This window comes from Scyliorhinus torazame, chromosome 21 (genome assembly GCF_047496885.1).
Source record: "Scyliorhinus torazame isolate Kashiwa2021f chromosome 21, sScyTor2.1, whole genome shotgun sequence".
NCBI classification, from domain to species: domain Eukaryota; kingdom Metazoa; phylum Chordata; class Chondrichthyes; order Carcharhiniformes; family Scyliorhinidae; genus Scyliorhinus; species Scyliorhinus torazame.
Genome location: NC_092727.1, coordinates 58294846 through 58310768, shown reverse-complemented (window position 1 = coordinate 58310768; position 15923 = coordinate 58294846). Strand labels below are relative to the sequence as shown.

Here is a 15923-nt window from a genome sequence, read left to right as displayed (position 1 = left end):
CCTCCAGGTGCTCTGGTTTCCTCCCACAGTCCAAAGACGTGTAGGTTAGATGGATTGGTCATTCTAAATTGCCCTTAGTGTCCAAAAAGATTAGGAGGGGTTATTGGGTTACGGGTGGAAATGAGGGCTTAAGTGGGTCAGTGCAAACTCAATGGGCCGAATGGCCTCCTTCTGCACTGTATGTTCTGTGTTTCATCACTGACCTTCCCACCTCATAAAGTCAAAAGTGGGAATTTTCGCTGCTGATTGCATATTTTCAGCAACATTCACAACTCCTCAAATACTGAAGCAGTCACTAACCATATGCAGCAAGACGTGGACAGCATTCAGGCTTGGACTGCCAAGTGGCACTCAACATCTGCGCCACACCAATGCCAGGCAATGATCATCTCCAACTAGAGAGAATCTAACCACCTCCCCATGACAATGGCATTATCATTGCTGAATCCCCACCATCAACATCCTGGGGTTACCATTGACCAGATGTTGAACTGGCCTAGCCATATGAACAACCAGATCAAATGCTGGGAATTCTGCAACGGATAACTCCGTTCCTGACTTCCCAAGCCTGTCCACAATCTACAAGTCAGGAGTACTATGAGATATTCTCCACTAGCTTCGATGATGCAGCTCCATCAACACTTAAAGAAGCTCGATACCATTCAGGTCAAAGCAGCCCACTTCATTGGCACCCCATCCACCAACTTCAACATTCTCATCCTCCATCACAGATGTACAGTAGCAGAAGTGTGGTCCATCAAAAAGATGCACTGGAGCAACTCACCAAGGCTTCTTCAAAAAACATCTTCCAAACACGTAGCCTCTATAACCTAGAAGGACTGGAACAACAGACACATGGGAGCACCACTACGTTTTAATCTTTATTATTGTCACAAGTAGGCTTATATTAACACTTCAATTAAGTTACCGTGAAAATACCCAAGTCGCCACACTTAATGTACCTGTTTGGGTACATTAAGGGAGAATTCAGAATGTCCAATTCACCTAACAAGCACATCTTTTGAGGCCGGTGGGAGGAAACTGCAGCACCCAGAGGAAACCCACGCAGACACGGGGAGAACGTGCAGACACTGCACAGACAGTGACCCAAGCGTGAATCAAACCCGGGTCCCTGTTGCTGTGAAGCAGCAGTGCAAACTACTGCATTACCGTGCCGCCTGATCCTCTCTAAACTACACGCAGGTTCCTCTCTAAACTACACACCCTCCTGAGTTGGAAGTATATCACCATTCCTTGACTTGCTGAGTCAAAATTGTGCAATTTCATCCCTAACAGCACTGTGGGTGTACTTCCACCACATGGACTGCAGCGGTTCAAGAGAGCGGCTCTCCATTACATTCTTGGGAAATTTGGGATGAGCAATAAATGCTGCCTGAGCCAGCGATGCCCACATCCTGTGAAAGAATAATAATAAACAAAAACATCTCCAACAATATGTCTGCCTTCCTGATTGAAGCACTGTGGAAATGGAAACTGTGTTCCGACAAATGCTCCTGTGATTAAAATATAAACTTGTGTTCTCATCTTACTTTCTTGTGATGGACAGGGCAAATTCAGTTGTGGAGAAAAATCTGGCCATTTCTTGTTTACCTGAGCAGTGTGAAGTGATCTTATTTCACCTCAATCCTGGATGTGTGGGGTGTCTTACTGCTGCTGTGCCTGTGTGTTAGTTTTCGACACCCTGAAGATGGTGGATTGCATTTCTGGTTTAGAATTATCCAGTTATTAATTATTCAGATTAACACTGACTGGTCTGTCGGGGCACTAGATAAAGCAGTGTAATTCAGTACTTATTTGTTTATAGTTTGGTTTTTTTGTTGTCTCTGACTGAAGTCTATTTGAGTAACTTAACATACTGGTAGGAGGAGGTGCTGCTGTACATGCGAACTGCAGTTCACCATCAACATCACAAAGATTTACCGACACAGTCCATTTCTTTATGCAGGTACAGGTTAGTAAGCATGTTTAGTGTGAGCATGGGAGCTGTTCAGTCTCTGTGCAGTGCTGATTCTAATTCACTGCCCACGTTCCCTGTCAGAGCTGCATGTTTTCATGCTTTAGAAATTAGTTCCCAGAAGATGGTCAAGTGTCTCCGATTCCTGCGCTTGCTAAACTAGGTAAGGTATTAAGTCCTGACTTTCAGGCTCGAGCATGTCGTGGGAGATGGTGCCCATTGCGAAATGAATATGAGCTGACGGTTTGCTTATGGTTCACTTTCCAACTGTGTAATGCAGCAGGATAAAGACTGAACACCCAGAAGCAAGAGGAGGTCATTCATCCTTTCGGGCCTGCTCCACCATTCATTATTATCATTGCTGATCATGAAATTGATCACTTGAAAGAAACAGAATCAACATTTACCTTGTCAATAATGTCAGAGGCCCAATTTTGATATGGTGCCTTCTGTTCTCAAGTAAAGTTTGGAACTTTGGAAACTAAGATAAGTGTCTCAGAAATCCCATTGGCTGTCCTTTGTTTCTGGTTGCACTGGCTGGCATGATGGATCCTGGGAGGCTGTGCTCGAGCTGAAAACTTGAAAGCATGTTGTTAGTAGTGATGTTGTTGGACATTTCTCTCTCTCTCTCTCCCTCACACACACTGACAATCTTTAGGTTTACTACTATGTTAGGTATGAAAACATAGAGATTAACATTGGACTAAGACGCTGTGACATTGAGTTGGGTTCCTGGGAATCTTTAATTTGATCTCAAATACCACTTTCCAGTAGAGTATGTTGTGGTGAGATCTGGTGATTGGGCAAGGGATGGGAAGCATGTGTCCCTACCTCTCCTACTGTCTAGTGCCCAAATGTCCTTTTCTTTTTCCTTTCCACTGAAGCACAGTTCAACAAAAAGGGGGAACTAAGCGTGCTCACAATCTGGATTTAGTGTGCTGCTATCAGAGCAGTTCTGAAAACAGACCTCTGTAACAGTAAAGTGTGCACCCTTTATTAAAAAAATAGATCTTGAAGCTCACCTTTGCAGAATTGACGTCATGGGCAGTTGAATCACTTTAGTTATAAGCTAACTTAGAGGAAAAAAAATATTTCCACTGGTTAGTCGATCAGTAACTAAAGAACATCAATTTCAGATTATTACCAGAAGAATGAAGGAAGAAGTTAAAAGGTTTTTTTTTTAAAGAGAGCTGTTAGGCTGTGAATACCTGACCAACAACAGGGGAGGGGTGGAGAGCAGAATCAATGGTGGCTTACAGAAGGAAAGTGAATAAATATTTGCAAAACGGGGTTATTTGACATGGTGTGGGGAAGAAACTAAGTGGCTCACTTAAAGATCTGGTATAAGTGTGATTATACACTGGAGATTTCCAAAGATGTGCAGGTTAGGTGGATTGGCCATGACCAATGAGTAGGGATAGGGCAGGGGAGAGTGGGCCTAGATAGATGGAGGGTTGGTGCAGACTCAATGGCCGAAATGGCCACCTGAACTAGGGATTCTATGGGTATCCTGGTAATCCATGTACATGGTGACATAATACATGAGGTATAATGCTTGACTTTGTTTTCCTGTACATTAAATTAAGCTCTGCTGTTTTCTTCTTTTTAATCTGCTTGATTTTCTCTGGTCCTTTCCTGAAAACGCTGCCTCATGCTGGGGTACAGCTCCATAGTGGGTAGGCGTTGGAGGCATGGAGAGCTGTTGGGGGCAGATGGGTTCAGGGACAGAGTTGATGCTGACAGAAATCATGCAGTGTATGAGATGAGGTGGGGCAGGGAGATATAAGGTATGCACCTCATTTGGTATCGAGCATGAACTTGTCGAGGAAGAACGCAAGTTGTGCTGAGTAGCAGAGAAAGAATCGGGGAGCCCAATAGCAGGACTTACTGAAAAGTAAGATGTTGACAACATGTATTAATGTGTACAATGTCAAATTTTGCTAGACTTTGAACTCCAGAAAGACGAGGCCAGCAACAATTTGTGGTTGTCCACCTAACTGATGGATGGATGAGGCCCTGAACTATTTGATTGGTAGATAGAGAGAAACTATTTCCTCTGGACGAGGAATCCATAACAAGGGAACGTAACCTTAAAATGAGCACTGAACCTTTCAGGGGTGGTGTCCGGAAGCACTTCCTGATGCAAAGGTTGGTGAAAATCTGTAACTTCCTCCTTCCAAAACAAGCAATCAAGGCTGGAGACCAATTGAGAATTACAAAACTCATATTGTTAGAGTTAAGGATATCAAAGGTTACAAAACTAAAGTGGCTAAATGGAATATAAAATACAAATGAATATAGATCAGTGATGATCTAATTGAATAGCAAAACAAGCTTGTGGGACTGAGTAGCTTTCTCCAGTTCCTTTTATGCAAGAATGAAAGTTGCCTTCTGTCCTGGAGACTAAAAACCTTCAAACGCACTTCTGAAGGAGAGTGTCAGGCTCTTGGGTAAGGGCAGAGTGGAAAATGGCATGTGTATAGGACGCTGTTATTGTTTATGACGTCTGAGATTAGCAGCAGATACAGTGAATGACAACCCCCCCATATCCCTTGGGAATGCCATATTGCACAGGAGAGCTTACACAAAGAACACAAATCATGTATTAAAATTCAAATGTAGGTGCTTCAATAACCAGACTTTGAGAGCTAAATGTATCTTGAAAATATGTCATCTAAAAGAGATAAAAGCAAATGTGCCTTTCCGGCCCAGGGACAGCAGGTGTTCAGCTCTCAATCGCTTTTGCCATTTTCAAAACAACTTCTAAATTTGGTGGTTTTGTATGTGCATTGCCCATCAGTATTGGTGAAACATAAAGTTCCGTGATCGGATTAAAAGCAGTGACAGATTGCTGAAACAGACGTGAATAGATGTGCTGCTGACCTGAACATGCACTGTAGAATGTAAAAGGTTTCATTGATTTTTGTGTGGGTCCTCTTGAATTGAAATGAGGGTTGGATTAGGGATTCTCTTCCAATTTAATAAAAACATCTAGTTGGTGAATATACTTTGTTAAAATACAACCTGCTTAGTTTTATTGGCTGGATGATCAAGTGGAAATGTTTGACTAATTCTACTGGATATGATTCCCTAATAACTGTGTGCTTCATCTCCATGGGCTATAGTGCAGTGCTCTGTGGTGCACAATGAGAGATGGCTTTGCTTCCTGAGCTAGAAGTGAGGAACAGGGTTAGGATTTTATTAGTGAAATTTCAGATCTGATGCTTATCCTCCCCCCCCCCCCCCCCCCCCCCACTGGTGAAATGCATCACTGGTTCAGAAATAACTCGGTATCAGCGTTTAATCCTGTACAGGCTAATACCTTTTAAATTATGCATGTTTTCCCGCAAAAGGCTTCTTTTTTGTTGTTGTTGCTACTTAACAGAATTGGGTGACTGCAAGGGGTTTGAGGCATTTTCCCGCTTTGTTCACAAAATACTGGTTTATCCATTTAATTTGAGGAAACATCCTTTTTGTCAATGCAAAAGGATTAATGAAGTTGCTTGCAGTCCCATGTCTTGCTGTTATTCTTGAAGTGATTGAAAGCTACAGGACACCTTCTGTTTGATTTTTTTCAAGATTGCCTTTACTCATCCATTCACATTAGTCCTTGTTTTTCACAACTTCAGTTTAATGTATCTTTCAATACTCCTTGCTCAGAGTCAGCTCCTGATTTGTGAAACTTTTGCACATATTCCGGTGCAGAATCTGTGTTGCATTTGACTTTAAATAGAGAATGGCTTGTGGAAGGTTAAGATGAGCTCAACGCCATGTGCAGTTTGTGTGCGGGTGGGGAAGGAGAAACATACAGCTAACATGGAATCCCTTACCAGAAACTGAGGGCCAGCTAAAGTAAGCACAGCATTTGGAAAATTCCCATTTCTGAAATAGTTCCTCTTCTAAGAGAAATGAAAAAAGGATAATTTTAGAAAAACAAGTTCAGGACTAAGCAAAGCTCTGACGTTCTGGTTAGAAAAGGATATATAATGCGAGAGTTCGGAATCTGCCTAATATCCCAGTCCTAATGAGCTTCCAGCATACACAATCAGTTTGAACAGTGCTGCATGGCTGCTCAGAAGCCATGCATCGTTTTTATTTAATGAATGTCATGTTTCAGATAAAGACTCTTACATGAACTGTTCATGTCCCTACTGAGTGCTCTGAGCAGTGAAATGTCTGGCAGGCACGTCGTTGCTGCACGTACTCCTGTGTTGCTCTTGGCTGCTGCCGAGCTCCATGCTGTCGGTCCTAGTCCAGTGGGACTCTTCCTACTACAGAGCAGCTGCCTTAGCTAAGCAAATTGAGCATGAAGCGGGCGGCACAGAAATGGGTTAACAGGGAGCTCAGAGACTCAGCTTATAAACCATCTGAACGATCACCGTGTGGTCTGCTCAATAAGGGCGACGGATGTTTACAGATTGACCTTTTAAAACTAGAGGATGGATACTTTCTCTTGCTGTGCAGTTCTAGCATTTAACTTGTGCCTGGACATGACTCAAATGAGCTGTTAAATCTCTGCTGGTCTGTATATTGTGAGGAAAGCATTGTTAGGAAGGGTAAGTGTGAGATTGCAATGATATTCTCCCCTTGAAATGGGTGCTGCTTCGTGCACACTACGCTTTGATCGTTCGGTGCCTTGTTATCTAATAAATGTATAGGACAGACACTGAAGTGATTCATGTGCTTTTCATCATAAAGCTCTGTTTTGCAAGAGCGTCACAGCCATCATGAATGCCCTACACAAATAATGCAGTGAACACATCCATTTTCACAGTAGGGATCTGAGGGTGGAATCTGCAAACAGAAAAAAGGATTAGCTTTTGTCAGATTATATACAAGTCCCAGTTTTTTGTTTCCTCTGTGGCACAATCGGAAAAGACACCAAAACATTTGTAGTAAATAAATGGCTGAGCCCTCTCTTTGTGCTAATTGTCGGCTGTGTGGCTTTATTACATCCAGGGGTGGTGGTATGTGTGTGTTTTTAAATTGAACAATTAGTATATTAACACTTTGGATGTAAGCCTTTGTATGAATCTGAAGCTTCCTGTAGTAATCAATCCATTTTTAAATATAGATTGAGTCTTGCTGGAAATCATCGATTGCCGAGAGCCTGTATTAGCCAGCTGGTAATGACATAACTGATTGTAGCTTCACACACTCGCAAACGTGCCCCCCTCCCCCTCCAATTTGTTTAACACAGACTCCAGCGTAATACACTCCAGGATTAACAGTGACAAAGCCACACTCATGCATTATTTAACAAATTGTTCGGCCTTGAACTAATGTGTGTGTTTTTTTCCTGTTCCTTTTACCCCCTCCGTCCTTCCCGATTGTTTGGCCTCGTGTAGCTGGCGCTGACAGAGGAGCAGAATGAAGCGAGTAGGAATTGTGCTGACACCAAAGACCTTGTGTTTCTGGTTCAGGTCTCCTGTCAGGTAAGATTACATCGGTTTTTGATTATTGCTTTAACCAGATGAGCCCCCATGCTGATTCAACTTGTGATACAGCAGACACAATATGAGTAGTCGAGGCAGATGGGTGGGTGCTCTTTCCAAGAGCCGGTGCAGACCAGATGGGCCGAATGGCTTCCTTTCTGCACTGCAAATTCTATGATAACATTAGACCTGGAAAAAGTGAATGCAAAAGGAAGAGAAATGCACTGACCTATTATGTGAGACACTGTCCTTGATCAATGCAGTTACACTGCTGGACTGATCCAATATCGCACCATGCCACTTAGGCATCTATCTGTATGTGGCAGTTAGGCCTGAAGCCTAGAGGTTTTTACCAAATTGCTCCAGCCATTGCCACTGAAAACATTGGCCAGTCTTGAGCAGAGGTTCTAAATTATATTTAGACTACGTCCACTTATTTCTTGAATGAAACTTTATGAAACATGCTTCTTATGGATTCGCCATAAGAATCCATAAGAACTGGAAGCGACAATGGCAAATCAAGCCCTGTCAACCCTGCAAAGTCATCCTTACTAACATCTGGGGGCTTGTGCAACTAGTCAAGGAACAGTCGGACAGAGTCATGCTCATGGAATCAGACCTTACACTTCCCAAAAATCTTTTATCACCTTCCCTGGATATGTCCTATCCCACCCGCAGGACAGACCCAGCTGAGGTGGCAGCACAGTGTTAAACAGTTGGAAGGGCGTTGGCCTATGACTCCTCAACATCAACTCCCGACATCACAAAGCCTCATGGTTCCAGTTCAAACACGGGCAAGGAAACATCCTGATGATTATCGTGTACCGTCCACCGTCAACTGATGAATCATGATGGACTGTTTAGAATGTTGGTGAGGCCTCAGCTGGAGTGCTGTGTGCAGTTCTGGTCGCCACATCATAGGAAGGATGTGACTGCACTCGAGAGGTTGCAGAGGTAATTCACCGGTTGTTCCCTGGAATGGAACAATTATGAAGAGAGGTTGGATAGGCTTGGGTTGTTTTCGCTGGAGCACAGCGGATTGGGGGGGGATGGGGAGAGCTGATCGAGGTGTACAAGGTTATAAGGGGGATGGACAGGGAGCAGATTTTCCCCTTAGTTAGGGCAGAAACGAGGGGACACAAGTTCAAGGTCAGGGCAGGAAGTTTAGGGGTATTTGAGGGAAAACCTTCTTACTCAGAGGGTGGTGAGTGTCTAGAATACAATGCCTCGGAGGGTGGTAGAGGCGGTTGCCTCACATCCATCAGGATGAGCACTTGACATGTCAACTTTCAAGGTTATGGACCAAATGCTGGTAAATGGGATTAGGTGTTTTTCATATGTCGATGCAGATTCGATGGGCAGAATGGCCTCTCCTGTGCTGTATTATTCTATGAATCTGGACTCCTACATGTTGAACACCACTTAGAACAAGCACTGAGGCTGGTAAGGTACAGAATGTACTCTGGGTGGGGAACTTCAAAGTCCGTCACCAAGAGTAGCTCGGTAGCACCACGACTGACCGAGTCTTAAAGGACATAGCTGCTATACTGGATCTGCAACAGGTGGTGAAGGAACCAACAAGAGGGAAAAACATACTAGGCCTCATCCTCACCAACCTGCCTGTTGCAGATGGATCTGTTCATGACAGTATTGGTAGGAATGACCACCAAACAGTCCTTGTGGAGACAAAGTCCCGTCTCCACATTGAGAATGCCCTTCATAGTGTTATGTGGCACAACCACCATGCTAAATAAGATAGATTCAGAACAGATCTAGCAACTCGAGTCTGGGCACCTACTAGGTGCTATGGGCCATCAGCAGCAGAATTGTACTCAGTCACAATCTGTATCTCATGGCCTGGCATATCCCCATCTCTACCGTTACCACCAAGCCAGGGCATCAAGCCTGGTTCAATGAAGAATGCAGGAGGGTATGCCAGGATCAGTACCAGGCATACTGAAAAATGAGGTGTCAACCTGGTAAAGCTACAACACAGGACTACTTGTATGCCAAATAATAGAATTTATCGATAGAGTTGAACGACCCCAAAATCAATGGATCAGATCTAAGCTCTGCAGTCTTGGCATATTCGTGTATGATGGTGGACAATTAAACAGCTCAGCTTGCTGGAGGAGGAGGCTCCTCAAATATCCCCATTTTCAATGATGGAGGACCACACCTCATCAATGCAAAAGACACGGCTGAAGCATTTGCAATAATCTTTAACTAAAATGGCCGAGTGGACGATCCATCTCAGTCCCCTCCAGTGGTCCCTAGCATCACAGTTGCCAACCTTCAGCCAATTCGATTCATTTCACGTGACATCAAGAGACGGCTGAAGGCATTGGATACCACAAAAGCTAAGGGCCCAGACAATATTCCAACAATAATACTGAAGACTTATGCTCCAGAACTTGCTGTGCCCCCAGCGAATCTGATCCAGTACAGCTGCAACAATATGGAAAATTGCTAAGGTATGTCCTGTACACACAAAGCAGGACAAACCAACCAGGCCAATTACTGCCCTATCAGTCTACTCTCATCATCAGTAAAGTGATGAAAGGGGTTATCAACACCGTTATTAAACAGCACTTACTTAACTAAAACCTGCTCACTGATGCTCAGTTTGGGTTCAGTCATGGTCACTTAGTTACTGACCTCCTTACAGCCTTGGTTCAAACATGGACAAAAGAGCTGAACTTCAGAGGTGAGAGTCCTTGACATCAAGGCAGCATTTGATTGAGTATGGCTGCAAGGAGCCCTCGCAAAGCTGAAGTCAATGGGTGGGGTGGCAAAGTCTCCACTGGTTGGTATCATACCTCGTGCAAAGGAAGGTGGCTGTGGCTATTGGAGGTCAGTTATTTCAGTCCCGAGACATCGTTGGAGAAGTTCCTCAGGATAATGTCCTAGGCCCAACCACCTTCAGCTGTTTCGTCATTGAGCTTCCTTCCAACATAAGGTCAGATTGGTGGGGGATGTTCGCTGATGATTGCCTCAGCGCCAGTGACCCGGGTTCAATTCCAGCCTTAGGTGACTATCTGTGTGGAGTTTGAACTTTGTCCCCATGTCTGGGTGCTCCGGTTTCCTGCCACAGTCTAAAGATGTGCAAGTTAGGTGGGGTTACGGAGAGGGGTGGGGGACTGGGCCTAGGTAGGGTGCTCCTTCAGAGGGTTGGTGCAGACTTGATAGACCGAATGGCATCTTCTGCACTCTAGGAATTCTATTCTATGTTCTAATGTTCAACACTGAAGCAGTACATGCGAAAATGTAGCAAGACCTGGACAATATCCAGGCTTGGACTGACAAGTGGCAAGTAACTTTTGTGCCATGCAAGTGCCAGGCAATGACCATCTCCAACAAGAGAGAACCTAACCATTGCCTATTGACATTCAATGGCATTACCATAACTGAATTCCCTACTATCAACATCCTACGGGCTACCATTAACCTGAAATTGAACTGGACTAACCATATGTGGCTACAAGAGCAGGCCAGAGGCTCGGAATCCTACAGCGAGTAACTCACGTCTTGACTCCGTTAAACCTGTCCACCAGATACAAGGCAAAAGTCAGGAATATTATGGAATACTCCCCAGTTGCCTAGATGAGTGCAGCTCCTACAACACTCAAGTTCGACACCATCCAGGACAAAACAGCCTGCATGATTGCCACCTGATACACAAACATTCACTCCCTCCACCTCCGATGTAGTGGTGGTGGTGTGTACCATCTACAAGATGCACTGCAGGAACTCACCAAGGTTCCTCAGGCAGCACCTTCCAAACCCATGACTACTTCCATTTAGAAGGACAAGAGCAACAGATACCTGTGAACACCACCACCTGTAGGTTCCCTTCCAAGTCACTCACCATCCTGACTTGGAAATATATCACCATTCCTTCACTGGCACTGGGTCAAAATCCTGAAACACCAAATGGACTGCAGCAGTTCAAGAAGTCAGCTCACCACCACCTTTTCGAAGACAATTAGGGATGGGCAACAAATGCTGTTCTAGCCAGTGAAGCCCACATCCTGTAAAAGGGAATTTTAAATATAGACTATCATTGGACCACATGTGGCTCATTTTGTATATTTCATGAGGCAATAAATAGGCTGGCTGCATTTAAACCTGATAACTCACCAGAACCAGATCTCATGTGATCAAGGAGACTGAGACACGAATCTATTGAAATTGCACTGGCCATAATCCTCCAATCTTCCTCCTCCGAAGTGGCAGTGCCAGAGGACTGGGGAATTGAAGATATAACACCCCTGTTCAAAAATAGTATGGCGATGAGCCCAGCTTTACAAACCAGTCAGTTTAAGCTTGGTGGCGGGAAAACTTTTAAAAACGATAATCCGGGCCAATGTAAACAGTCACTTAGAATCATAGAATCCCTACTGTGTAGAGGGAGGCCATTTGGCCCAACGACTCTGCACTAATCCACTACGCCTTATACCATAATCTCATGACCTAACCTGCACATCCATGGACATTGGTAATTTAACATGGCCAATCCACCCAACCTGCACATCTTTAGACTTGGGAGGAAACTGGAGCACCCGGAGGAAACCCACACACACATGGGGGGAAAGTGCAAACTCCACACAGACAGTGACCCAAGGCCAGGATTGAACCCATGTCCCTGGCGTTGTAAGGCAGCAGTGTTGACCACCGTGCTGCCTTGGACAAATGTAAATTAATTATGGAAAGTCAACACTGATTTGTTCAGGGCAAATCATGTTAAGGTTTCAGCTATTGATTGGAGAAACTGAATTGTTCCGAGAAGAGAAGGTTCAGAGGAGATTTGACTGGGAGTGTTCAAAATCATGAGTCTCTGTGCAGAGTAAATGGTTGGGGGGGGGGTGGATTATTTCCATTGGTACAAAGGTGGAGAACCAGAGGACAATGATTGAAAGCCATTAGCAAAAGAACCAGTCAGAGAGCCACAGAGTCATTTGGAAACTGAAGGACGCTATTTAGCCCATTCAGCTAATGCCAACTCTCTGTAGAATGATCTACTCTGACCCAATTCCCCAACTGATCTACGTGGCCCTGGAAGTTTATTTTCTCCGAGTGTCTCTCCCATTTCTTTATGAAATAATTTATAGTCTCTGCTTCCAACACCCTTGTCAGCAGTGAGTTGCAGGCCATTACCACTTACGCATAAAAAATGTTCTTTCTCACACCTCTTGCCCAATATCTTGAAATTATGTCCTGTAGTCATTGTATCATCAGCCAATGGGAACAACTTTCTTTGTCTACTTTATCTAACCTGTCATAATCTTCAACATCTCTGTCCAATCTCCCCTCAATCTCCTTTGATCCAAGGACAGCAACCCCAGTTTCTCCAATCCTGTAGCTAAAATTCCTCACCCTGAGACCATTCTGATAAATCTCCTCTGCACTCTCTCAGGTACCGAAATATCTTTTTAGTTGTCCACTGCATACTGCTGCTCTGTCATCCAATTCAGGCTAAAACTTCAAATTAGGTTTATTACAAGATCATAATATTAAAAAAAACTAATTAAGTCAGCAGATAAAGCTGACAGTGTTTAATTCTGTTAGTTCAATTAATTTCCTGAAAGCAAATTTTTAGATCATTAAAATGCTTTCTTTCAAAGTGGTAGTTTTGATGAGGTCTTTCGTGAAATGCACAAGTCTGGGTTTGGAGAGAGTTATTTTTACTTCAACCCCAAAAATGTTCCATGAATTAAATGAACAGTAAGAAGTCTTACAACACATAAGAACTCGGAGCAGGAGTAGGCCATCTGGCCCCTCGAGCCTGCTCCGCCATTCAATGAGATCATGGCTGATCTTTTGTGAATTCAGCTCCGCTTTCCGGCCCGAACACCTTAACCCTTAATCCCTTTATTCTTCAAAAAATTATCTATCTTTATCTTAAAAACATTTAATGAAGGAGCCTCTACTGCTTCACTGGGCAAGGAATTGCATAGATTCACAACCCTTTGGGTGAAGAAGTTCCTCCTAAACTCAGTCCTCAATCTACTTCCCCTTATTTTGAGGCTATGCCCCCTAGCTCTGCTTTCACCCGCCAGTGGAAACAACCTGCCCGCATTTATCATACTTTTATGTGTTTCTATAAGATCCCCCCTCATTCTTCTAAATTCCAACGAGTACAGTCCCAGTCTACTCAACCTCTCCTCGTAATCCAACCCCTTCAGCTCTGGGATTAACCTCGTGAATCTCCTCTGCACATGCTGCAGTGCCAGTACGTCCTTTCTCAAGTAAGGAGACCAAAACTGAACACACTACTCCAGGTGTGGCCTCACTAACACCTGATACAATTGCAGCATAACCTCCCTAGTCTTAAACTCCATCCCTTTAGCAATGAAGAACAAAATTCCATTTGCCTTCTTAATCACCTGTTGCACCTGTGAACCAACTTTTTGCGACTCATGCACTAGCATACCCAAGTCTCTCTGCACAGCAGCATGTTTTAATATTTTATCATTTCAATAATAATCCCTTTTGCTGTTATTCCTACCAAAATGGATAACCTCATATTTTTCAACATTGTATTCCATCTGCCAGACCCTAGCCCATTCACTTAGCCTATCCAAATCCCTCTGCAGACTTCCAGTATGCTCTGCACTTTTTGCTTTACCACTCATCTTAGTGTCGGCTGCAAACTTGGACACATTGCCTTTGGTCCCCAACTCCAAATCATCTATGTAAATTGTGAACAATTGTGGGCCCAACACTGATCCCTGAGGGACACCACTAGCTACTGATTGCCAACCAGAGAAACACCCATTAATCCCCACTCTTTGCTTTCTATTAATTAACCAATCCTCTATCCATGCTACTACTTTACCCTTAATGCCATGCATCTTTATCTTACGCACCAACCTTTTGTGTGGCACCTTGTCAAAGGCTTTCTGGAAATCCAGATATACCACATCCATTGGCTCCCCATTATCTACCGCACTGGTAATGTCCTCAAAAAATTCCACTAAATTAGTTAGGGCTTCTGCCCAATGGGACAATTTCCATCCAGATGACTCGCTATTTGTTCCTTGATGATAGATTCCAGCATCTTCCCTACTACCGAAGTTAAGCTCACTGGCCTATAATTACCCGCGTTCTGCCTGCCTCCTTTTTTAAACAGTGATGTCAAGTTTGCTAATTTCCAATCCGCCGGGACCACCCCAGAGTCTAGTGAATTTTGGTAAATTATCATTAGTGTATTTGCAATTTCCCTAGCCATCTCTTTTAGCACTCTGGGATCATTCCACCAGGGCCCGGAGACTTGTCTACCTTTAGCCCCATTAGCTTGCCCATCACTACCTCCTTAGTGATAACAATCCTCTCAAGGTCCTCACCTGTCATAGCCTCATTTCTATCAGTCACTGGCATGTTATTTGTGTCTTCCACTGTGAAGACCGACCCAAACAACCTGTTCAGTTCCTCAGCCATTTCCTCATCTCCCATTATTAAATCTCCCTTCTCATCCTCTAAAGGACCAATATTTACCTTAGCGACTCTTTTCTGTTTTATATATTTGTAGAAACCTTTACTATCTGTTTTTATATTCTGAGCAAGTTTACTCTCATAATCTATCTTGCTCTTCTTTATAGCTTTTTTAGTAGCTTTCTGTTGCCCCCTAAAGATTTCCCAGTCCTCTAGTCTCCCACTAATCTTTGCCACTTTGTATGTTTTTTCCTTCAATTTGATACTCTCCCTTGTTTCCTTAGAGATCCACGGTCGATTTTCCCTCTTTCTACCGTCCTTCCATTTTGTTGGTATAAACCTTTGCTGAGCACTGTGAAAAATCGCTTGGAAGGTTCTCCACTGTTCCTCAACTGTTTCACCATAAAGTCTTTGCTCCTAGTCTACCTTAGCTAGTTCTTCTCTCATCCCATTGTAACCTCCTTTGTTTAAGCACAAAACACTAGTGTTTGATTTTACCTTCTCACCCTCCATCTGCATTTTAAATTCCACCATATTGTGATCGCTCCTTCGGAGAGGATCCCTAACTATGAGATCATGAATCAATCCTGTCTCGTTACCCAGGACCAGATCTAGGACCGCTTGTTCCCTCGTAGGTTCCATTACATACTGTTCTAGGAAACTATCGCGGACACATTCTATAAACTCCTCCTCAAGGCTGCCTTGACCGACCTGGTTAGACCAATCGACATGTAGATTAAAATCCCCCATGATAACTGCTGTACCATTTCTATGTGCGTCCGTTATTTCTTTGTTTATTGCCTGCCCCACCATAATGTTACTATTTGGTGGCCTATAGACTTCTCCTATCAGTGACTTTTTCGCTTTGCTATTCCTAATTTCCACCCAAATGGATTCAACCTTATCTTCCATAGCACCGATGTCATCCCTTGCTATTGTCCGGATGTCATCCTTCAATAACAGAGCTATACCACCTCCCTTACCATCCACTCTGTCCTTCCGAATAGTTTGATACGCCTGGATATTTAACTCCCAGTCGTGACCATCCTTTAACCATGTTTCAGTAATGGCCACTAAAT

General features: G+C 43.7%; 1 protein-coding gene across 9 annotated transcripts in view; it reads left to right on the top strand.

The window, feature by feature from the left end:
* Positions 1-15923, top strand: part of LOC140398303 (rho GTPase-activating protein 32-like) — a 792529-nt gene that overhangs the window by 496441 nt on the left and 280165 nt on the right. For 8 of the 9 annotated variants that reach the window (XM_072486839.1, XM_072486840.1, XM_072486832.1 and 5 more), the window contains one exon: positions 7324-7410. In XM_072486839.1, the coding sequence (XP_072342940.1) occupies positions 7324-7410 (87 nt within the window). Of the gene's footprint in view, positions 1-6358; positions 6532-7323; positions 7411-15923 lie in introns of those variants that run through there. The other variant, XM_072486838.1, reaches the window with a different exon arrangement.